Genomic DNA, 25,493 nt, shown 5'->3' with positions numbered 1-25,493 from the left:
CATTTCAGGGAGAGGTCAGGTGATTGCAAACAAAACCATCTTTTGCCTGATTCCTGATTGAGAAAAACGAAACCCAGGTTCTTTCAGTAGCTTCCAGACTTTTAAAAATCCTTCCACTTTGAGACAAGATTTTATCAAGCCTTCTTCATGAATCCTTCCTAGACCACAATACTACACTACTGTCCCCTTTCCTCATGTCCCCAAATCTACTTTTATTGTTGTTCCCAGAGGTGCTGTGAGTGGACAAATATTTGGCATTGAAAAATGGAAAATGAGGGCAGCCCAAAATATTCTGGGTCAGCCCTTTCCATAGTCTATCTTACGCCTCAGAATGCCCATTCATTCTGTCAAATAGTTACTGAGTTTAGCCAAGACACAGGCATATTACAATGTATTGAGGACACATCGGAAAGTAAGAAAAAGAAAAAAATTTTTTGGCTAATGTGGAGTTTCACAAAAGTTAATGTCCCCTAAATGAAAGGGAAAGAAAAAATGTAATTAATTACAGATAACAATATTTATGAAAGAATGATTCAGTGACAACAAATAATAAAGAGTGAATGTGTTTAGAGAGAATGGCTAAAAAGGCCTCTCTGAGGTGCTGACATTAAAGCATGGGCTTGAAAATGGGGGGTCGGCCATATTCAGGGCACGCAAAGATCACCCCAGCTAGCATGGCACCTTAGATCTTGGAGATGCAAAGAGTGCTGGGAAGTCTAAGGAGCAGAAAAGAGTTGGTGTGGCGGGGATTAACTTTTGGATGACGTGCAGGAAGCATCCAAGCAGAGATATCAAGTGAAAAGTTGGACATACCAAAGGGAGGCAGAATCCTATGGTGAATGTAATCATAATGTCTATCTAAAATATACAATAAACTTAAGTAATAAAAAGACAAAGTGAAGGGCTGGGGATTTCACTCAGTGGCACCGCACCTGCCTTGCAAGTGCAAGGTCCTGAGTTCAATCTCCAGTACCATAAACAAACAAACAAAACAAAAACGAAGTGAGGCAGAGAAGAGCTGTGGCTAGAGATGCTCATTAAAGCCAATGAAATGAATGATTGTCTTTGGGGCAACGTGAGGAAAGATGAGAAGAGGACCCAAGACCAATCCCTGGGTATCTCTGCACTTAGCACAGGTAGAGAAGAAGGAGCCCACAAAGGAGGCCAAGAAGTAACAGCCTGAGAGGTGGGAGGAAGCCAGGAGGGCATGGAATCTTGGGAGTCAGGAGAGAAGAGTGCGTCAGGGAGGGAGAATTCTCATGTCTCATGGCCTCTTGTAGGACTCTGAGTCAGATGGGGCAAAGTACATATTCAATTTGAAAATGCAGAAGTCAAGAGGAACCTTGAGGTGATGGTGGGAGCCAGGGCAACTGGAATGGGCTTGGTAAAGCGTGGAAGGTGAAAAAAAAAAGGGTAGAGACATGGGTGCAATCATTTCACTAGGAAAAGGATTCAAGGAGAGAGGAAGCACTTGGCTGAAGAAGTGGATTAGGGATGAAACCACATTTGAACACAGATATGATCCAGAAGGTGGGGTGAGAGAAAAAGGGTAACCAAAGAGCAAAGTTTTGCCTGAAGGAATAAAGACCTTAGGAAGGCGGAGAAAGTGCTCCTGGTTCTCACCAAGGGGAGAAGACCAAGAGAGTGAGTTGGGCACCTGGTGAGGAAAGGTGAGAGGGCTGCTGTCTAATGACATCTTACATTTTCTCTACAAAGTGGAAGACATCTGTTGACATCACCTGTTGACAGCGAGCCCTCTAGGGCCCTAGGAAGGTTTCAGGAGAGAGTAGAAGGTATGAGAGTCACACAGGAAGGTAGGAAAATACACATGCTAGCAAGTCACAGTGGGACGGCTGGGCAGTTCTGGGAACCCATCTGAGGGATGGATGGAATCACACTTTTTCGGAAATCTCCTGACGGCCACCCCTTCCCTACAAATCCTGCAGCCCATCTAGGTGACCAGAGTCCCGATGGGCATAACTGTCTTGGAGGAGCCCTCAGAAGAGGAAAAGCCGTGAGCAGAGCTGTGCACCCCGGGCTCTGAGGCAGCGCAGCTGCCCTTCCCTGCCGACCTCTCAGGCGGGGTTTATGAGTGAACCTTCCATCCGCTCCCTGCTCTTGGCATCACTTCCTCCATCTCTTAGTTTTCCCTTCCAACCTTAAAACTTTACATTTCATCAGGCTGGAAGCCCAAACCCATTGTGAACAAGAGAGATAACACTCTAAAAATACCGGCTATTCATAACATCTCTCCTTTTGCAAATTGCATGATCCACTCCCTCCCATGTGACCTTTGCCTAATGCGCAGTTTCCTATTTGTGCAAATGATTGGAGCTACAGAAGAAAAACACAGCCCCAGCCAAGGGCAGGGACAGTCATTCTTTTATAAAATATATTTATATATTAGGAATGAAATATTGGCACCATGCTTTTAATTTCTTTCTCTACAGCTGTTGGCTTTGGAGGGAGGACAGTGTGGTAAAGAGGAAAAGAATTTACTCAAGGCAAACCTGGGTTCAGATCTGTTCCAGAACATGTGGATGACCTGACTTTCCTAAACTGTGGTTTCTTCAGCTACACAAATGGGGATAATAGTACATGCGTGGTAGTAATAAGAGTTCAGGAAGAAATATAAGGAAACTTTCTGGACTAGGACGCTCAACAAATGATATCTTTTATTATTGCTACCGTTATGTAGTAAACTTATTGGTAAATGTTGGGACTAATCTGAGGTTCTTCTAAACATGAAATTTACATAAAATTGCTTTAATAAATTTCTCTATTGTATGTCCACTGTGTGTCGTAACACTCATGTACCTTAAGAGTTTTGCTGGCTGAATGACTGAACAAAACTTTCACTGTCGGGTCACATCTCCCAAGAGACTGAAATTTTTCTCTAGTAGAGCCAAGAAGACTTTGATTCACCTGCAGGGATTTTCCGTATATTCCAGCTGCCCTGTGAGATTTTCATATTCACTGCTTGCTCGATAAGAACAGCCAACATTTAAACAGGGTGCCACGTTCTGTTTTAAGATCTTAGCACTCTTGGATGACTCCCTAAGTACTATTCTCATTCTGACAGGTGAGGAAACCAGGGCTCAGAGGAATTAAACAACCAGCCCAAGATCAAACAACTAGAGTGCAACCCACATCTGCCCATGGCTTTTATTTTTTTCTGGTACTAGGGATGCCAGCCTCATGCAGGCCAACCTAGCACTCTGGTGCTCAGCTACATCCCAGCCCCTTAAAATTTTTGTTTTACGATAATGTCTCTCTAAGTTGTCCAGGCTGGCCCTGAACTTGCAATCCTTCTGCTTCCTCCTCAGTAGCTGGGATCTATGCATGTGCACCCCTACACCCAGTCCACCCATGCTTATATCTGCACTGTCTTTCCCCCTTGGAGGGCATTACTCCATTTCACAGATAAGAAACCCAAGCTCAGGTTGAGTGAGTGACTTTGTTCACATCATTGGCGCTGTACTCTCACTTTAGTCTTTCAACTTCATGACAAGATGCACTTTTAGACCTCCTGAGCCCTCCTTTTCTATATGTCTTTTTCTGTTGGTTTGTCTTTTGTTTTTTGAAGACAAGTTCTTGCTATGTGTTCCAGGCTGGACTCAAACTTGCTATGTATCTCAGGTTGGCCTCAAACTCACACTGATTCTCCTGCCTCAGCCTCCAGAGTGCTGGGATTTCCTATAGAATTTCTTTTCCTGAAGCACTGAGCTACTTGTGGAGCCCAAGGTTCCTACTGAGCGAGGTCATTCCCACCTGTAGGCTGGAGCACTGCTAATGAGGTACGAGGTGGGTGGGAGGGCCTTGGTGGTGGGGGAAAAACATCATGTACACTGTTTGCTTTTTACTTCTACCCTGAGCTTGTATTTCCCTGAATATCTTCTCCAACTACCTCTAAGTTTCTCTGAAGGCATCTTTAAGACTCAGCTGAAACCCTTGTCCTCTGTGAAAACTTTGTTAGTGATTGTCCCTCTCCCACACTCTCTGGATAGTTAATCTCCCTTTCTTTGTGCTCTCACCACACCTCCATCATGGCATGACATGGACAGAAGGCATTTTTTATATGCCTTCCCATTCCATTTTGATGACTGTGATCACAGGGGTAGGTGTTTCAGTCAGAATGAGGCTCAGCACACAGTAGATGCCTATAAATGTTTGTTGAGAAGCCCCGACTTCCCTACGGCTTATCCAGTCCTCCTAGGGAATATTGTGAAATGGGAAGGACCCCTCTGTACTTCCTGAGAACCCAGTATTTATGTTGGGCTCAAGGAATTTGTTTTCATATTTGTAAATGAGGATTAAGCACAGTCTGTGCCCACCCCAGGGATTTCTGGGCCAAACATTCACTGATCTTGGCATCTGTCCCCAGCCTGAAATCTTACATGCCTTTTACTCTGGGGTGATTGACTGAAATGAAGCTCATTGTTCTTGTATGTTCACCAGTCAAAAGTGTTTGTCATTGTGCTCCTCCTAGTCATGTGAGGGGCCTTTTAGGCAAAATGTGCTGTTGAATGGCCGGGTATATTAGATTTAATGTTTTCCACATAGCATTTGAAAGTGACTACAATCCTCCTTCCGATGCACACATCTTACTTCTTGGGCCCAGCAGTGTGTCTAAGTCACCCCCACTGCTACAGCTCCCCTGCCAAGCTCAATCCAAAGGAACCAAGCCAGAATATTTTCCTTACCCCCTGTCACTCAGTCCCAGATTGCTGGGTTCGCATAAGTTTATCGGGGGATAATTCACTCCAGAATACTACTGGGTGGGTGCTGCTATTGTACAAATTTAATATAAAACCTTTAAGGAATTTATCCTGGTTGTTTTAAAAGTATAAAAGATGGTGGGCTTGGAGATCATACTTAAAACTGCACTGGGATTCATTGGCATAATGGGACCCTTTATGAAACTAACTCAACGTACATCCAGACCCCAGGTTTGCTGATTCCTCAGCTAAGGGTTTTGCACACATCTTGCCTCCCACCCCATTCTGCCCTCCTCTGCACTTTCATTCAGTCACCAGGTTCTTCCCAAAAGGGCTCTTCAATCCGCCCTCTTCTCTGCAGTCACCCTGGACTTCCTTTGTTCCATTAAGAAGTTAAGAGCCCAAGCTGGGCTATCTACTAGCTCTGTAAGCTCAGGGAAGTGACCATTTCTCTGGGCACCAATTTCCCTTCTATAAAACAGGGATATTAGTAGTGTACCTAACCTTGTGGGAGTATTGTGAAGATTAAATGAGATTCTTAATGTAAAGAAATTAGTAAAGTAGTCAGCAGATGGTAGTGTGCAGTAAATAATAATTATCACCCCTACCACCACCACCACCACCATCATCGTCAGCCCTCAAATGCTCCATTCTTTCTAGCCTCACAGCCTGGAGTGCTGTTAACCTCCTGTTCACCTATTTAATTATATAACCTTTAGGTTTCACTTGAAAAATAAGTTCTGAGAGGGAAGCATTTTCTGAACCTCCCCTTCCCTGAGCCCACACCCTAACTGGGTTAGATGCTTATTTTCTTGTGTGTTGCTCCTTTAGCAACCTGCGCTTCCTTACAATAACACACATCCCACTGTCAAATAACAGGCTGTTTCCCGTCTGTCTTTCCCACTAGATTGAAGCTCCTTGAGTGCAGTCTGTGCCCCAGGCTTGGTGATTAGTTGCCAAAAGAATGAAGAATGGAAGACTACAAATGTACAGGTCTTCCTATACAAGAGTGTGGAACTGCTCTTGAGCTTTGTTCTGTTATAATCTTTAAGTCTAACTTCAAACATCACTCTCCACCTGCATGATTCATTAGGTCTGCAAGCCCCCAGGCGTCTGAGCAAGGCTAAGAAGTCTCTGCACTCACACTGGGCAGAGCCATCAGCTCTCAGGCATTTATTTATGAGGCTATCATGGGCTCTTTGGTCTTCTTCTCACAGGCTTAGCTAGTTCCCTTCTTGCTTAGTTACTGAATGCTTGGAAAATGTGGAATCCTTTTAGCAGAAAGTGAAATATAACAAACTAGATAGCGATGTCTATTAAATTATATCACATTGTTTCTCTTTAACAATATGGATAGGGTAGCTAGAATTAGAATTGACTGTATCTGTGGAGGTCATTTTCATTTATGATATGTCTCACTGTTAGCCACTTGGGAAACCATTAAAAGTTTCCAGTTTCATGAGTTCAGATAGAAACCACTTAACACATTTTATAAATCCAGAGGGAGAAGTTGCTCTTTGTCCCAAGTCTCTCCTCTTTTGACTCCTCCCTCCACTCTTTGCATGAATCCCTGTATGGCTGTATTCCCAACAGATGAGTCAGCCCACATCACCCATGGCTACTGATGATCTCTCTGGTAAGCCCTAGGAGGAGATGCAGACACCTTTCTGGGAACCTCTTGCTTGAGTAGCCTTGATTCTCACTTTGACCCTTCTCCCTAGACTCTAAAAGCTTAAAAAAGTGATACTACCACTGATCCTCACCTGTTGCCACTCTAAATTTGGGGCTGCTGCCTGCTCTTCCCAACTTTGTACCCCAGTTTCTCCTACCAAGGATAGCTTGTGTTCTTGATGATCCCTGCCACATTGGTTGGAAGCTCTCAGCTGGCCTGAGCATTAGTTCTCTGGAGACCAAGCCTTGCTCCAACATGATGAGAATCTGTTGCAAAGAGCAGGGACCTCAGTCTTCTGCCTTGACCTGCTCTGCAGGCTTAGAGTTGGTAATGGGGCCTTGTTGGAGCACTGTGGAGTGGGGTTGGCTTACCCAAAAGGAGGGCTGTACTATGACTCCGGGGATTGGTAAGGTTCTGTAGCTTTAGCTACTTTCACATATGGCTAATGTGTCACCCATTTATCATGTCCCTGTAGGGATGGGATAAAGGAGGAGTAGAGAAAGTGGATGGGTACTGCCTAACCATAGTGAGGTGGCAAGGAAAGAAAATCCGGGCAAACTTCTAGACTAACCAGATGTGAGGAAAACAAGCTGAGTCTGCTTGAAGCTTGTCTGTACTGACAAGGGGCCCAGCATGCACTTTCCTGCCAGGTCAAGTAAAACTTTTCTAGTAGAATGGAAAATGAAGGACTAAAGCTGTCTAGAGGCAAGGAAGAAGGAAGAATCAGGTCTATGTTCTCCCAAGTGAGGAAAGATGTAAGGGGAAAGTTCTGAGAGGTGGCAGCTGCTATCCAGATGTTTTCAATCAAGCAAATGAAAGCGTTTTAAAAGTAAGTTATAAACTCTTTCAAACACATAGAAACAGGCTGACTTACTCTGGCTGGGGATGAAAAGACCCACATATTGCACAGATGCCTAGAAAAGTCGGGCAAAACAGACACTGTTGGCTGCAGATGCGACACTTATCTTCCTTCCTCCTTCCTAGCAGCAACGTGATTTTGCATAGGAATTTACTCTTGTTCACAGAGTCGCTGTGCTTCACTGGCTATCCTCATCCCACCTTTAGGGCAGAATTTAAGCCCATAATGATTACGCAGTTCCCAAAGCTTGTTCCCGATTTGCCAATGCCTAAGAAGGGAGATGGGGGATACTGCTGGGTTCATTCCTGAGGAAGAACTAGGGGAAGGGTGGTACCTGTCTCCCTCTAGACATTGTCCATTCTGGATGGAATCCCTGGAACTACAGCCATTTGCCACAGCCTGAAGAAGAGGCAACATATGAAGCTCCAGAGGCAAGGACACTGTAGAGACTGAGCTGGAGTCCTGCCATGCCACATCTGTAGCCCCCGGACCACTGGACGTATTATTTCAGCCCCTTTGAGTTAGGGTTTTCTCATATCTGTAGCCCTAAAAATATCAACCAGTGGGAAAGGGTGCTGCATCCTCTGGGCTCTTCTTATGTAGGATGCATTTGGCCTCAGCCATTGCATCTCGTGGTCCAAGAACTTTGCAGTTTCTCTGAAATCCTTGTGATTCTCAGAGTCCCTTTCACTTTCCTTAGAACTTAGCTTTTTCTTGCCATCACATTTTGGGGCTGAGGTTGAGAAGACAGGGAATGAGTTGGGGAAAGTTTCCTTAAATATTTTCAACTGTAAGAGGAAAATTGGCAAACTTACTTTTCCAAAAGTGCGGGCAGTGCTGGGGTGACGGAGAGGTTGCCTTTCCCGTTGGGCGATTCTGACTGGATGGGAAACAGGAGGTAGAATTGAGCGTGAGAGACAACGAAGAAGCTAGGGTTGCTAGGCCTTGGGTCGTGCTGGCGAAGGGCTTCCAGAGCTCCCCCTCCTTTCTCCCCTCTCTCCACCCCACTTTCCAGTCTCCACCAGAGCCCAGGAATCCTCCTTTCCCTCACGGCTTCCTTGTCCTCCTTTTCTCAGTGTCCCCTCCCTCTGGGGCATCGATGACTTGCTGCTTTTCCTGAGGGAAGGGCAGTTTACACTTTGAGTTTCTATTCTAGAGGAGAGCTGACAGTATTTTCTGTCCCATTTCCCAACTGTGACTTCACACCAGTGGGCCCCCTACCCACTGCGAACCCCGGGATGAACTCACAGTAGCCCATCATAGCCCTCTGGACAGCTCTTAGGAGAGGCTTGCCATTACTTCATGCTCAAGCCAGCAGGAATTTCTGCACAGTCAACTCCCCAGGACTTCCATGCTGCAGTGGATATGGTTTCAGCAGCGTTCTCAACTCTGCCTGCACGCTAGAGTCACTTGGAGATTTTTTTAAAAATACTGATTCATCCCAGAGTCTTGGGATAGGGCCTGGGCATAAAGCATTTTCAGAGTGCTCTCTTGATTTTAACATATACTCCTGGTCTAAATAAATATATACTGTAATACCTTGGTTCATGAATACTTCTGTTTGTAAACAATTTGGTTCACACACAAAAAAAATCTTTTAGCAAAATTTTGCTTCTGTTAGCAAATTCCACATTGGGTGACCAACACAACCATTGGCATCTTCCCCACACAAACACAAACACAGCCGTCTTCCCCAAAATTGTAAAACAATTAAGTTCATAAACCAAGGCACCGCTGTATTTGGAAACCACATTTTATACATTTAGGTGGAGTGTGGGAAATAAGTCTATTAACATATGTCAGCAACTGGGGATTTAGCTCAGTAGCCTGCCTTGCAAGTGTAAGGTCCTGAGTTCAATCCCCGGTACAAAATAAAAACCATAAAAACAAACAAACAAAAAAAACCCAAACCCAAATCAAACCAAACAAAAACAAACAAACAAAAACATGTTAACAAACCTTTCTGATCCTACTTAACTTTTCCCCCCTGATGTTCATTAATCACTCCCAAATCTCTAAAAGCATAATTTGGGAATAATGATTTGGGAGTTTAGGATCATTTCATAAATGGCTGAACTGAGTAAGGTGGGAAGAGGTGAAAGAAATTTGAGAGCTATTGCTACCTTGGTGTGACAACAGAATCTGAATTTACCAGTCACTTGCACAACTGTTTATTTATACAGTAGTGCTAGTTATGGACCAAGAATAGAGAAATCCCTAGGGAAAGACTTAAACAAGTTTTTGATAGAATTAACTAGATGCACAAAAGCTTGGGATGTGGAAAATACTTCCTTATAAATATAGAGACTGTCTTTATTTAAAGAAATTGAAATGGATTTTTTTTCTGATTACCTGTATTTCTTACTGTGGAAATATAAAAAGGCATCAAGAAAAAAATTACCTGTTTTACCACTGCCTAGAGACAACTATTATTAGTAGTTTTACATATATCTTTTCAGAATTTTCTATGTCTACACATAGAAAGAAAATTTTAAAAATACAAAGCAGAATTATACTGCATATACACTAACATTTATGTATATTTTAAGTTGCTATCTATTCAAAATAAATCATGGGTGATAATTCTATAGAATTACATGATATCCCTAATTTGTTTACTAATCTCTTATTCATGGACATTGAGTTGTTTCCAGTGTTTCACAGTTATAAGTAATGTTGCCATGAATCCAGCAACACGGAGTTTAAGAACTCAAGCTCTGGGTTCCGAGGGCCTTGGGTTCAAAGCTCAGCTCTACCACTCACTACATGCTGCAACCCTTGGCTACCTAAAGCCCCTTCAGAGTGCAAAAGAATCATACACACCTTGGAGAATTGTGGTTTAAGCATGAGTTCCCACCTGTAAGGAACATTTTCTGAGCTGCCTACATCTTGCTTAAGGGCACTCAGAGCTCTTTTCAGAGTGGTGGCCTGCTCTGCATTGAGCTCTTTAGAGCTACCATTCAAATTCTGAGCTGGAAATTTCCTGTCCTTGTTGACGCTGACCCTGCCCTGCCTACCATAGTAGTGCATGTGAGGGAAAGGGAAGAATCGGGCTAAAAGCAAGGCATTGTCGTACTCACCAGAACTGGTAGGGAAGGGATGGGTGATGAGCTGGGAGACTGGCCAGGTAGGTTCAGGGCATTAAACTTGGGAACCACAGCAACGCTGACTCTCCGTCGGGGCATGTTCTGTGGGAAGAAAAGTGACCAGACCCACTTCTTAGAGGTAGCAACAGTCTGAAGGGCTTGGAAAAGGTCTGTAGTTCCTATGGCTGTAATGGCATTCATGGGGAAATTTGGCTTGGAGGTACCGACAGTGTTGAGGATTGGTGTGGAGAGAGGAGACGGAAGTTGAACCAAATTTTCTGTTGGTGGTGAGTGCTCACTCACCTTGTTCCTATTTTAGATTATGAAATTCGGGAGAAACAGAATGGAAGTGGTTTGTCTCCAAGTAACTTCCTAGATGCTTATAAAAACTGCCTGCAGCAACGCCCAGGTAACAGACATCATTTCATGATCCTTTAGGGGATGTGTAGGCAGGGAAACGCATGAGCCAGAAAGGGGAGAGATCGGTGTTTATGCTGGCAAGTGTGAAACTGAGCAGAAACCATGCAGAGAGCCACTAGAATGGATCCAAGATGGATGACAGCTTGTGTCACCATGGGAACTTTTGTCATACTTCTTCTGGAAGGTGTGGTACTGTGTACATACCTTTCCCATCGTGAGGGACATGGACCGTGCCGTGCGAGGCACCCCATCTTCTATAGCAGGAGGAAACAGAGAAGAGAACTCATGTAAGTTTCAGCAAGAAACAGGAAGGCAGAAACTATGCCAAGATACCTATGGGGCAGAACTGGCCTTCCAAGGATGGCCCAAGGGTCCAGGTGTAGGTGTAGGGCACTTGATCACCTGCATAGTGGGAACCCTTGGACAAAGGGTTCCTTTATCCTAACTCCCCTGGACACTACATGAAGCCCTGATCTTGGCCCTCTGACGTTCACTTGAGACCACCACAGATCCTAGCTATCACGCATAGCACTACTAAGGCTTACAGAGTCATTTCGCATTCATTCAAAGGAGATACAGTCAAACTGTGAGCACAGAAGGTGTCTTGGTGTGAATGAAAACTTGCTAACAGAAGTAGTTTCAAAACATCACTATACAACGGCTAGGAGAAAGGAAGCTACCATCCTAGGATTTTCTTCTCTTTAGTATGTACATTCAGTGATATAATTTAGGTCAGATATGTAACATCACACCACATAACAGTACTACCAGGAAACATTCCAATACACGACAAGAAACACATTGGCAAGGTCAAATCAGTGTAATTTAGTTATCATCTAGCCTGTGTATCCGTCTGTCCTTCATACCCATATATTTTAGGTGTGTCTGTTGAAAACCACGTAGGGGCTTTTTTCCCCTTCCTTCCTCCCTCCCCTCCCCTGTCCTTCTCTCCCCTTCCCTTCCTTCCAGTGTTGCCCAGGCTCATTTCAAAACTTCTACGACTCAGAAAAAAACAAAAACAAAAACACAAAACAAACTTCTAGGACTCATGTGATCCTCCCACCTCAGGTCCTGAGTGCTAAGATTACAGGTCCATGCCACAGTGCCCAGTCATATATATTTTTTCTTAATGTCACTACCACAATAGAGGTTCTCCATTAACCAACAGGTTTGCTCTGCCTATATTTCCTGTGCTTGTTGATGTATTTATATTTATTTACGTTATCTCATTTTCTATTTACCCTTTTTATTCATTGACTTTTTTTCTAATCCCTTTTCCATGAATTCTAATTTTTCATGTGTTACTTTAACTTTTGGACATATAGTTTGACTTTAATATTAATCAAGTTCTCTATTTTTTTTTCCTGAATAGGTCTTAAAACAATAACCCCCTCCAATCTTAATTATATTGTTTTTCACTATTTTTATTTCACCTTGTTTTATATTCCCATAGCATTCATTATGATTGTTGCTTTCTACAGTGAATGCTTTTTTAGATTTGTCCACATGCTTACACGTCTCTGATCATTGTTCTTTCTTGCATCCTTATTCTTTCTTGATTGAGCTCAGTCTCCTTCTTAAGTGTATCCTCTTGCTTGTTGGTGTTGTTGTTGTTTTTGTTTTCGAGACAGGGTCTCATCAAGTGGTCCAGGCTGGCCTTGAACTCACTATGTCGTCCAGGGTACCTTCAAATTGATAGCAATTCTCCTGCCTCAGCCTCTCAAGTGCTGGGGTGCTGCCATGCCCATGCCCGGCTTCTAGTTGTCCTTTTAACAAGGGCTTCTCTCTCATTAGTTGTCTCAAAATGTTTTTACTTAGCTCTCACCCTTGCAAGCAGTATATGTTTAGGTTTTAAGTGTAGGTGATAATTGTTTTCTCTCAGCTCTTTGAAAAGGTTATTCCACTGTATTCTGATGCCGTTATTGCATTTGAGAATTGCCATCCCTCCATGAATTACCACCTCTGTCTGGTTGCTTTTAAGATCTCTTTGCCTTTGCTCCTCTGAAGTTTTTATCATGTGTTTTCATTGCTCCTGTGGGGAATTCACAAGGCTTTATGAACTCAGTGATTTAGGTCTTTAGTCCTGGAAAATCCTCAGCTATTCCTTCTTTACATATTTTCTATCTTTAATTTTCCTCTTATAGATTATCTAATAAATGCACTGCAGACGTTCTCATTTCATACTGTGTATCACGTGCCACATAATGTTTCTTTTATTTTTTTTAATCGCTGTGTCCCCCAGAACTGCATTTTGGGGTAACCATCTCAAATCTGTCTTCTGATCAAATGGAGTTTCCAGTATTCTGAAGCAGTGATGGTTGTCGGTCAGGAGAGAGAAAGAGAAAGCAGCACAGCACTTTCTAAGGCCCTCAGCTCGGTGGGACTTGCCTCTCATTCACCAAAGCCTACCACACGGCCTCCAAGGGGATGGGGAAACGTGCTCCGAAGGAGCAAATCTGGAATATTGAGGAATGGCCTCATCGGCACAACTCTTACACCTGCACTCCTGGATTTTTCATTCCTGTGACTGTATGACTCATTTTGAGAAGTTCTATTCTACCCTATTTTGATAACTATTTTTTTACTTTCGTGCTTTCCATCCATTCTTTTATGCCTCCAATAATTTTTAATGTATCTTTTTTTAAAAATTCAGATTTTTTTGGACATTCTTCATATAAGCTTATGGTTCATTAGGTCTGACGATTGTTGTTCGTAGTGGATTGTGTATTTCATAGTTTTGCGTCTTCAACGAGGCTTTATCTAAAGAATCCTGAGTGTCTGGGGTACAGGGTGTGTCTCTCCAGGGTGACTGACCATGCCCTAAAGGCACCATCCTGCTGTCTTTCAGATTCTTTGCATATTGCACCATCCTTGCTGTCACTCTGAGCACGTACTTTTCCTATGAGGAAGGAGAAAGTATTTTTTTCCTATTAGAGTGCAGGGCTAAAACAGACAACTTCCTTGTTTCTCAGCTGGTTGGTGATTGTCTTTTGTCCAAACTCTATTTAAAGATGCAGTCCTCCGAAGGGCTTAGATTTCTGTGTGAATCTCAGTGTCGACTCTATTAAGAACATTCAAGGCCTTATCTCAGGGCAAACCCAATGCAAATGCTTAGCCCCAGACAACTGAACCCCCAGATAATAGACTCTGTCTCTAAGGAACCTGCAGGATCAGCTTGGTTTCAGTTCCTTCCTTGTATCTGGGCACTTCAATTTCTTTTCTTGCGGATTCAGCTGTTCTTTTAGAGTGCTTGCTTTATTTTGTCCAACACAAATTTCTAAGTATTTATGGACAAAGTGTTTTCAAATTCTCCAGTCAGCCAAAATAGTAAACCCAGAAAATATTTTTTATATATGAAGAGTTCAAACAATTTAACAAAATACCAACTTTACAAGGGACCAAAGGACATAATTAGAGAATTTACAAAAGTAGAAATAAATGTTTAATAAATATTTGAACGGGTAACTAAATAAAAATTAAAATTATTAGATAAAGTAATTTTTTACTTTCAAATTCATAAAATTTTTATAAAGAAAGAACAAGACGAGGGCCTGAGATTTAGCTCAGTGGTTCCACTGCCTGCCTTGCAAACACAAGGTCCTGAATTTCATCCCCAGTACAACAAGAAAAAAAAAAAACAAAAAAAAAGAAAGAAAGAAGAATTACATCAATAGCACAATGAATTCAGCATCATTGTTACCCATTAAATGAAAATACAAATAAATAATTTGAAAATATTTTGCTTTAAGAGCCTTATACTTTCTCCCTGAACTAGTATCTATACTTCTAGAAATTTACCTTAAAGAAATAGTCCAAAATGAGGATAATGGGCATGTTGCATATTCAGAAAAATGTTCTTTAAAATGTGTATCTTATTTTTTGAAATCAGGAATATTTTATTTCACTGTAGTGTTCTAAGTCTCAACAGTAGACAAAGATTACCAGAAGTCATCTGAAGGCTTAAAAATCAAACATTATTAGGAAATTATCGTAGCATATCCCATGGACCTACCTTCTGGGTTTTTACTTCCCCCTCTGCACCAGCCACCACCAGTGAAGATATAGTTTAGAAAAAACATGTGGTGGCACATGCCTATAATCCCAGCACTTGGGAGGCTGAGGCAGGAGGATCGCTGTGAGTTCGAGACCAGCCTGGGGTACATAGTGAGTTCCAGGTCAGTCTCAACTACAGAGTGAGACCCTGTCTCAAAAAACAAAGACAAAAAAGAAAAAACAACTGAAGTGGAAGCAAAGATCCCAAACCCATGTATTCATCAATCAAGACTCAGATATCATGTTCTTTCCTATTACATGCCTTTTCCTTTCCTCCCAGAAGGACTGTGGGACTCTGCACAGCACACCCACATTTACATTATAGCAGTGGCTGCACTGCCCTGACCACCCGTAGACTGGGAGCTCCTTTGTGTTTGTGACTGTGTACCCCGTGACCCCATTCTCCGGTATCATATGGGGCAGACCAAAAATGTTCAATAAATGTCTATAGAATGAATGAAAGAGACTCACTGGTAAACTGCTCATCTCACAAATCTTGGGTAAGGTGGTTCTTAGACTTTGAATCTTGCAGGCCAATCATGTGAGAATCCTCATACTAGAGTTTCCTGGGCAACAACTTCCGGTCAAGTCCAATGCTGGCCAGGAGCAGCCCAGATGCCTGGTTGGGAGTCTTGCTGCTGAGATGCAAAGCAGACAACCTGGAGCATGTGCACACTGCCTCTGGACTCTGGAAGTGTCACGGATATTCCCCAGGAAACTTGTTAAACCTCCTGTTTATAAAGATTTCTCCATTTGTTGTACTTTCTCTCCTCCTACTCTCAGTAACACGGATGTTTGCATTCCACAGGGATTCCTGATGTAAAAAGGTCCATTTTCTCTGGTGAGCCACTTTCATCGGCAAGAGGCCAAGCCCTGGCAGCATCCAAGGAGAGATCTTGGCCCAAGGCACCGTCATCTCTCTCCTGGACTGAGCAAGAGCCACCTTACTTGTCTTTCCTTGCTTAACCTTGTTCACTCTTCTATTGCACGGTGTACATTAAAGTTAGAGTTATCTTCTAAAAATAAAATCTGGTCATGCCATACGATGTAAACTTACCAGTGACTCCCCTGTGCCTGGAGCACAGAAGCCTGCATTGTTAGCAAGGCCTGGCAGGTAGCTCTGGTCCCCAAAATGCAACATCAGACTATTTTGTCTTCTTCCACCAGGTATGAGTCTCCCCCTCTTGAGTGCAGAACTTCTACATTTACTTTATTTTTTATTTTTATTTTTTGGTACCGGAGATCAAACTCGGGTCCTTGCGCTCGCATGGCAGGCGGCGGAACCACTTCTATATTTACTTTAAAACACTGGCCAGGCACTGTCTCTCGGTGAAGCCTTCCTTGATTCCTTCATTCAGAATTAAGTAGACCTTCTTCTGTGGTCCTCGACCAACTTGTGTAGAATTTAAACTAAGTTGAGCATTTCTTGAAATCATTCACCTTGCCCACAGGTCTGCTGCTTTTCTCAATATCTCTTTAGCCAGGCTTTCACTCCACCCCATGACCAGATATCAACTTCACCTGGGCTGTTGCAGTAGTTGCTCCATGGGGCTTTCTGGCTTTGGCCTGTTCTGGTAATGTAACTGACCCATTCCAGTTGGAGAGAACTTTCTTAAATTATATATATGATCATGCTCTTTCCTTAGTTGGATATCGAATGGTTTCCAGAATACAGCCCAAATTCCTTAGCAGGTGCTATCTAAAGGGGGCCAAGGGGTCCCATAGCACAAAATTTTGTGGGGTCTGAGGTTCCTCTCACAAAGTAGAGGGAGTTCTTACATGCTGTGGGCTTGTGCCTGTGGTCAGCCACTTCAGTTAACTGAGTTGGGAGTCAAATTGTCACTTTGGAGCTATTCACAATTCCTGGTTCCAGGCCCCAAGGCTCACTGGAACAGCTTCTGTGAGGGCACTGTAGGCTGCACTGGGTAGAGGCAGGGAGATCACTCACCCCAAAACAGGTTCCAGGGCTGAAAGCCATTGGCGACCTGCATTGCCAGACCAAGACGGAGGTCAAAGTTTTTAGCTCCTTACCAGAGGGGCCACAGCTGCGGCTTGAATTCTGATTTGCAAGTTTCTTAAACTCCATGAGCTCTGCATGATCCTTCTCATATGTCCTCTTCAGATTCTCCACATACTGCATCATCACTTCTGTCGCTTTTGACATGCGCTTTTCCTGCAAGGAAAGGGCACCTGAGTGTGTGTGTGCATGCGGGGCGGGGGTAGTTGTGGTAAAAATGCCATCACCATACACTGCTCTGAGTCAGGCTCTGGGCTTTGAGAATGGAAAGGAGAGACAGCTCACAATATGAGCTGAAGGTTGGAGGCAGGCACTTGTGACCAGAAAGAAAAATAGCACGGATGCACACTGCAGGAGGTGGAGAGGAGGGCGGAATTTGCTTCTGCTAGATGAGAATGACAGGCAAGGCTCTGTGGAAATAGGATGGAGTTGTGGATGCAGGATGTGGGCAGGCTTTGGCCACACAGACACGGGCAAAAGAGACGAATAGAATCCAGGCCAGGGAACTCCAAGAGAAGTCCTAGGCAGGGCTTGTATAGAGGCGAGGGTTTATCCTCCAAACAGAAATGCTTTGGACAGTGAAAGCGGGCGCCGTTATGTGGGACAAGAGGCACTAACCAGGGCTGTCTGGCAAACCAGGATGGGGCAGAGCAGTCATCCTGCTTATGTGAGAATTGGCAAGCAGTTGGGTTTGTTCACAGGAAGAATGAGTGGAGTAGGGTTAGAGTTGTATAAGATCTTGAACGTTAGGTGAGGAATCCGGACTTACTCTGGAGAAAAAGGGGAACCACTGCGTGTCTTAAAGTAATGGGGTGACATAATCAGGTCACAGGTGGAGACGGGATTGAAGAGAGTCATGGTAGTGAGAGCAGCAGGGAAAGATAGGACCAGCACCTGAACTGGCCCAGTGGAACCAGAGAGGAAGGTGAGGCTGGAGATGCTGAAGGCAGGGTGGGAGCCGTTTGAAGAAGGGTGAAGAAGGAGTGAGGAGCCTAAGAGGCAAGAAACACATTTGAGGGGAGCTGTACAGGTAAGGATGAGTTTTCTTTGCTCAGACCCTTTGAGGGCCCTCTGAGGGCCCAGCTCAAGTCCTGTCTGGCCTTAGAGGGACTTTCCCATTGATTCCCTGGAAGAGGTCCTCACAGTCAAATGGGGCCAAGAACAGCAGCTCAACTTCCTGGGCTGTTGAGTCAGGAGACCTTTCCCCGGAAGGACACAAGGATGGGCTTTTATTTTACAGGCAGTACTTATGGCTGTGCCCTGGGAACATTCTCTCAGCAGGATGTGGGCCATGATAACAGCAACAATAATAATGATGGCACAGTGCTTTGCAAATATTTTAACACCCTGTGCAGACACCGCAATCATCTTCATTTGTACAGCCAAAGGAGCAACTGGTCCGGGGTCACCCAGCAGTGGAGGGGTAGAGCCGGGATAGGAACTTGCAGTGTGGCCCTGTAGTACCTTGCTGGAACTCTGCATTTCAGGGTGTCGAAGGAGCCAAGAGGGGCTGTGATCTGGGCCTAAAGCCCCACCACGTCACTCTCTAGTGCTGTTATGGGTTCTGTATTCTTCCCCAAAATTCTTGGGACTAGAGATGTGTTGCATTTGGGATTATTTTTCAGAGTTTGGAATATTTGCACATACATAGTGAGATATCTTAGGGATAGGACCCAATTCCAAATATGAGGTTCACTTCTGTTCCATATGTACTTACAGAGTGCAGATAACTCTGTACCTCCATCTATATCTAATACTGTTGGTACAACTGAGTTTTAACCAATTCACCACAGGAAGTCAGGTGTGGAAATTTCTGCTTGCCAGCATCATGTACATAGTCAAAAACTGTAGAATATTTAGGGTTTTAGATTTTCAGATTAGGGATGCTCAATCTAGTCCTTTCTTGGACTTTGCATCTTCATTTGGGAGAAAAAAATAGTTACTTTATAAGATTATTGAGTAGATTTAATAAAAAAAAGGCCATTTTCCTAAAGCACTTTTTACCCAGTGCCAGTTCCATGGGAGGTGAATAAAAAAAAACCTGAAGAGGGAGGGGTTCTCTAGCCAGATGCATTTGGGAAATACATGAGTAAAGTTAAATAGGTTTCTTTCTTATGCGACTGCAAAGCAAACATGCTTAGGAATCGCCAAGAAAGGAAGAGAATATACAGTTCCCCATAAACTTAAGTGTTCACACAGTGCCATTGCAAGGAAGCACCTCAGAAGTTTAGTGGGCCACCAAAGATACTCTTAACAATACCTCAATAACCTACGCAGGACTTCTGGCCCAGAGCCAGCTGTCACTGGGTGGTACCTGCAGCTGTCCTGGCTGTGTCACTGTGCTAGTCAACTTGCTGGTGGGAACAGAGCCAGTTAGCAAGGCTGGGGTGGTGGGGCTCACCTGGCGGATGGCCCCAACCACTTCAGCACGGCTGGAGAGGCGGGCAGCCAGGCGATGCAGGACCGCAATGTCCTCCAGCAGCTTCTGGTAGGTCTCACGGTGCTCACAGTGGTTCCAGAGTGATGCTGAAGACTGAGTAGCAAGAAGGAGCATCGCCTAAGGTCCTCACGTAGTGCTATGGATTCAGAGTCTGTGTCCCCCCTAAATGCATGCGCTTCCATCCTAATCCCTAATGTGAGAGTTTCGGGAAGTGGAGAGTCGGGTGTGATTAGGTCATGAAGGCGGGGCTCTAGGAATGGGATTATAAAAGGGGCCCCAGAGAGTTCCCTTGCCCTCCTTCTGCCATGTTGTGCTATAATGAGAAGTTGGCGATCCGCAAGCCTGAAGAGGGAACGCATTAGAACCTGACCATGCTGGCACTTCGCTTTGGGCTTCCAGTCTCCAGAACTGTGAAAAATAAATGTTTGCTGCTTAAGCCCACCCAGTCCATGGCACTTTGTTATAGCAGCCTGAGCTGACTAAGACATAGACCAAGTCTAGCCCCTGGCTTTCATGAGACAAGCCTTGGACCCCATCTTAGCTGAAAGAAGGGGCCTCTGCAGGGCCTGGGCCCCAGCACCTTGTTGGCGTTGGAGGAGCCCAGTGCAGGTACACTGTTCCCGGCTATCCTGAATGAATGAAGAAGTCAGCCCCCTCCTGAGAAGCTCCTCTGGGCCTTGCCCACAGCCCTGGGGTGACCAGGCCTTCAGAATCTCTGCCTCAGCTTCTCCCAGCTCTCTGAGGAAAACCCTGTCAGGCTTTGTCCCGTTTTTCATTCCAGGAGACTCTACTTGGTGACTGAGAGGAGCATGACCCTTGAAGACAGCCCCTCCTGGAAGGACTCCCCAGCCAGGCTCCCTAATTACCGTAAGAGAAGCTTTGAAGTTTTCCAGTTCCTTCTCTGTGTCCTCCTCGGTCAGGTTGCGTTCTCTTTCAGCCTGGTTAATTCTAGATTCCAGGGTATAGCTGTCGTTTCTAAAGGCCAAGGACAGTTGTACAAACACGTTCTGTTGGGAACAAGAATGTGGGAGAGGTGCTAGGAGGAGTTCTTGAAGGGGAAAAGGCAGCCGAAGTGTTTCTTGGTTGGACATTTTACAAGAGCCCCTGGAATCAGGCACCGAGGCTGCCATGTGCAAGTGAAAATCACTCCACAGTAAAGCACACAGGATAGGAGGTAGAAACCCAAAGTCTGTGCGAGGTCCTTCCTGAGAACTGAAGGCCAAGTGCATTTTACCAAAACGCAGTAAGAGAATTATGTTCTGCTTTCCCCAAATTTCAGGAAAATCACATCCTATATTTGTATTAAAACCCAGGCAAGTGGAGTTGATTGTGCAAGCTGTTTGGATTAATGATGGGATTTTATTGAATGGGGGATTTTGGAGATATCGCATGAAACCTTTGTCTTTGAATAAACCCCATCTGACTTAGTTAAGCCTTGTTGACTTCAAGAGAACTTCAACCAGCAACTAGCCTATATATTTTAAATCCTATATCCATAGCAGCTTTAAGTAGCTAATAGGGGATTCAATAAGGCCAAGTATAATTAGGATACACTTTCTGGAATAAGTATTCCATAGAGCAAATGTAGTGTGTCATTCATGAATGAATTTTTGAAAGGTATTGATCAAACATGGAATTTCCAGAATCATAGGAAACTACTGGAGAGGAGAAATAGACAGATGGACTCCATGCAGGAAGGAAAGAAGGAAGTGTCTTCAGTTATGCAGCCTTTATCTGCTGTGCCTGAGTCCAGTGGTAGCAGATTTATACCCTGAGGTCACTCTCTCTGCCTGAGCTACTGAAGTCCACATAACATGGCCCAGTGTGGACAGACATCTCCAGACAGAGGACTGAAGGCACTGAACAGATCCCACAATAACGATGATACCAATATTGAAAATTGCTTCTCCTTGTTAACTGTGCTACTTCCTAGCACGGCTATGGATTTTACAAACCTTACCTCATTTAATCCCACTACAACCTCTTGGGGTGGGAACTACTGTATCTATTTTATGGGTGAATAAAATGAGGCCAGAGAAGTCATTCAAAATGACAGGGAATAGCAGAGCCGGAGTTACTTTTGGACTCTCTGACTCCAAAGCCTGTTTTATTTCCATCATGCTGAGAGTTTCTTGAGTCAATTTATAGCTGAAGAGAATCTGGCCATTAAACCACCCACAGCCCACGTTCACAAATGTCAAAATGGGCTTAGAGCTGACAGTCCAGTGATGGAGAGGCTCCATCTTGCCCAGCGTCACTCAAGTCTACGAATAATGCCTAATGCTTAGTTCCCTATACCGGGTCATCTCCTTAACAGAGGGAGTCTCAATTCAGTTCAAACACTTGGGTCCAAATCTTGGTTTTTTGATAAGTAGTGGATCTGGGACTTTCAGTAGGTTATTTGACCATTCAGTTGCTCCTTTGTTTTAATGCCTGTGCTTCCTGCTTTTTCAGAGCTGGCAGGAGGGCCAGCTGAATGGAGCCACACAAGCATGTTAGGAACTACACGTATACTGTCTGGTGCACAGTTATTGCTGTATCTGTGGTAGACATTGCATATTGTCCATCTTTTTTGGATAATGACCACATCATTTTTCACTGTCTTGTCACTGATAAGTTCTGTTTGTCTGTCAACATCTTCGCCAGAATGAAACCAAGTTCCTCGCAGCCCACTGGGATAAGGAAGCCTCAAAGGCACTAATGGTCACATCAGGGGAGACTGAGCTATTGGCAACCCAGCTATCAAGTGAGCTAGATTTCTGTAGCTGAAACCTCCAGAAGGCAAACACCTTTGCTGTCTCAACCAGGACTGAAACTTGAAATCTTACCATCTCTTAAATTTTTTGAAATGCATTCAATATAGTTCTGTAGCCTTCCAGCTGAGTTTGTACATCTAACTCGTACATTTAAAGAACACATATAATCCTTGAAGGAGTATGGAATTTCCGGCTACTCTCTCATATTTGACCAAACTTGAAAAATCCTATGTTAACTGAGTAGAAGTGGGAATCTCAGTGGTTCAGTAGGGCTGGGTATGAACGTTCATAGCACACCACAGTCATTTTTGTTCTCATCTTTGTGTAAAGATGTCAGGTCCAGAGGCTGGAGGAAGGAATGTTTTGAGAAGCCCAGCCAAGCAGACACTAAATTTCATAAGCACTCAAGTCACTTACCTCAACTTCCTTTTCAGTGAGTGGAGGTGCACTGCGGAAGAGAAAAAAAATGCACAAATGAACATCACCCAGCCTGTTAAATAAACTAAGAGAAGGCGGAGTGATCAGCAGACCACATGTTTCCAAGACTGGAGGTGAGATGGAAACCCTGGAGCGTGTCCTGTCATCTGTGAGATACTGACCCTTACAGAGGCAGCACGGTGGAAAATACCGGGTCCCGGGGTCAGTCCTCCAGCAGTGTCACTGCTAACTCTGACTTTAGAGAAGCTATGTAATCTAAGTCCCAGCTTGATTGTCCGTACAATGGGAATTATACCATCTACCTTGTAGAAATCTTACAAGGAATGTATGTACACATATATGAGGTATGATTGAAATCACAAATGTTTAAATAAAAATTATTACATTAAATACCACATTGCCATTAATCTCCCTCAAAATACCCCCCTCACTTTAAACACTCTGCCCCATTATTCTTGCCACTTTCTGAACCAATTCTAAAAGTCCTCTATGATGCCTTAATGAGGTGTGATTTAAAAAGGTACCACGAATACTGCTGCTGAGTGCCATCCAATGGAAACACAGGCTCCTAAGAGTGTTATGGTGCGTCTTCATCCGCCTTATTTACCAGATCTGGCACCATGTGACTTTTGACTGTAACCCAAAGTCAAAATGACTACGAAAGTTAAGTGTTGTAAATTGACTCAGGACGTTGAGGGAGCTACAGCAGAGTGACTAACGATACAAAAGAGGACTTCCAGGGCCAGGCTTTTAGAACAGTGGTTCTGTCTCCTGCCTCACAGGGGCAAGGTCACGAGTTCTATCCTCGGTACCAAAAAAATAAAACAATAAAATAAACCCACAAAAAGAGGCCTTCCAGAAAATGGCAAGAAAGATAGGGCATGTTTGAAATGAGAGGAAGTGTAGTGAGGGAGATTAATGACAAGTCTTTTACTGTAATAAATTTTATTTATTTAAACATTCACTGTATTTTTACCAAACCTCACATATATGAATATGCATATATATATAAATAAAATAAGTCTTCCATATCTGTGAATTCCAGTTTCCTGAGTTCAACTAATGGCAAGTTGAAAACATTAAAATAATCTGTGTTTACAAAGGACATGCACAGACTTTCGTGGGGGTAATATTCTCTAAACAATACAGTGGGACTCCTATTTATATTTCATTAGGTATTATAAGTCATCTAGAGAAGATTTAATACATGGGAAGTTGTGTGTAGGTTATATGCAAATACGATGCCATTTTACACAAGGAACTTAAGCATTTGCAGATTTTAGCATACAGAGTGGGGTAGGTCCTGGAACGGATTCCTCCTGAATACTGAGGGACAAATGTATATGGCATCTACATTCAGCAGCCACTTGGGGGACATTGGCTAGTATTGTTATTATTTACTCACAGGGGTTGTGAGGAATTAATAAGAAAATGGTATGCATTTGTAATTTACAAACTCTTAACATCTGAGTTGCCATTATAGGCTTTCTAGGTTTTATAGGTTATGTCTGTGTCTAGATGTCCCCCCAAAGACTTATGCAGTCTTAGATGAGGCTTTTTTTCAGAGGTGGCTGAATCTAGAGTGTGTGATTGATTCATGGTATGTGCTAGCCACAAAGAGCACTAGGTTAAGGGTGTGAGTGCCACCGCCCTGAGTAGTCTGAATAAGGTAAAGGGGGCAGGAAGAAGCTGTTGAGGCCTCTTGTTGCTGTGCTACCTTATGTCCTTGATGAACTGTTTTCTGCCATGTGCTACCCTGCTTTGGAGCCGGCCAACTATGGACTGAAACTTCTGCAAACTGTGAGCTCATAAACCTTTTCTGCCTTGACTTGTGGGTGTCGGATATTTTGTCTCGGCAATGAAAAAAGTAACGAAGACACTGGGGCTCTGTAGGTCTGCAAAGGGAGACCTTCCCCTACTCGGGGGTTGTGATAAAGGTCTGTGTGGGCCAGGGAATAAAAAATAGAGTGGGCTGGAACTCTTTTCCACAGTGAGACCTCTGATGGTTGGAATCAGACTGGCAAAAGAGTCCCACTGGCACTGAGGTGAACTTTTGAGGGGCTCTTTATTGTGTACAGTCCCCATAGCTGTCCCCAGAAAGCAGTCCCTTCATCTGCACACTCACTTAGGGTGGCTGCCACCACCACTACTCTTGCTAGTAACTAGCGCTGGCCCCAGATAATGTAAATAGCACACAGGCCCTTTCCTGTGCTGGGTGGGAAGGCTGGGAGGGGTCCGATCAGCGTCACAGAGCATACCATCAACAAGCTTCTCAGGAAACACAGCTTCCTCCCTTTTACGGGTGCAGAGGGACCTCGAGAGCAAAGGTGGGGTCAGCCAGCTTTGTAAGGGGCTGGTTCTCACCCTTGACAAGGGACTGTGAGAGCCTTCCTGTCAGGATGAGGCAACAAGACCCCATGGCTACGAAGTCAGCAGGGAACAGAACATGGGATAAACAGTCACAAAGATGTTCACTGCTTACAGTTCCTGTCACAGCCACACCCAGAGGGCCTTTCCTCTGAGGGTCCACATACTCTTTACTGTCACCTAGAACACACACATACTGTCTCAATGGTTTATCAAACCCACTGAGTGTGCCTCTGGTTCCTGGGTTTCTTTGGATGTTACATGAAATTTACATATTTTCATAATTAACCAAATTTATTTTTCTACTTTGATGACTCACATCCTACTCTTTTTGCTGTAGAACACACCCAGCTCTTATCTCTTATGTCGAAAACTATGAGGGCTCAGACAGGTGTGATTTAGGCAAAGAATCCATGTAACTGGCCAGTTCTGATGCAGAGCTATGCCTTGGAAACTGGCGTAGGCAGCCAGGATCCAGGACTGTGGGCCTCCAAAAGGATAAGAATATCTTTCCATGTGGCTGCTTATATATCTTCTTTGAAGGAATGACTATTTAAATTTTTTGTCCATTTTGAGCAATTGGCTGTCTTTTTATTGAGCTATAAGGATTCTTTATATGTTCTAGAAACATATCAAATAAATACTTTATAAAGTATTTATAATTTAT

General features: G+C 43.9%; 1 protein-coding gene and 1 long non-coding RNA gene across 4 annotated transcripts in view; one reads left to right on the top strand and one right to left on the bottom strand.

Moving 5' to 3' along the window:
• The window catches only part of Irag1 (inositol 1,4,5-triphosphate receptor associated 1), a 72,233-nt gene that overhangs the window by 6,999 nt on the left and 39,741 nt on the right, over positions 1 to 25,493 (bottom strand). The window contains 7 exon segments of the mRNA XM_010615272.1: positions 8,065 to 8,129; positions 10,330 to 10,437; positions 10,960 to 11,009; positions 16,840 to 16,981; positions 19,227 to 19,358; positions 20,132 to 20,272; positions 22,439 to 22,469. Coding sequence (XP_010613574.1) covers positions 8,065 to 8,129; positions 10,330 to 10,437; positions 10,960 to 11,009; positions 16,840 to 16,981; positions 19,227 to 19,358; positions 20,132 to 20,272; positions 22,439 to 22,469 — 669 coding nt within the window.
• The window catches only part of LOC104856095, a 74,241-nt gene that overhangs the window by 40,400 nt on the left and 8,348 nt on the right, over positions 1 to 25,493 (top strand). The window contains exons 4-5 of one of the 3 annotated variants that reach the window (XR_778560.3): positions 20,047 to 20,132; positions 22,456 to 22,572. This is a non-coding gene — a long non-coding RNA (uncharacterized LOC104856095). Of the gene's footprint in view, positions 1 to 15,616; positions 15,837 to 20,046; positions 20,133 to 22,455; positions 22,797 to 25,493 lie in introns of those variants that run through there. The other 2 variants (XR_004517424.1, XR_778565.3) reach the window with 2 other exon arrangements.

This window comes from Fukomys damarensis, unplaced genomic scaffold (assembly GCF_012274545.1).
Source record: "Fukomys damarensis isolate Sample0158 unplaced genomic scaffold, DMR_v1.0_HiC HiC_scaffold_16, whole genome shotgun sequence".
Lineage (NCBI taxonomy): Eukaryota > Metazoa > Chordata > Mammalia > Rodentia > Bathyergidae > Fukomys > Fukomys damarensis.
Note: the sequence above shows the minus strand (reverse complement) of the source record. Positions and strands in the feature narration are given on the sequence as shown.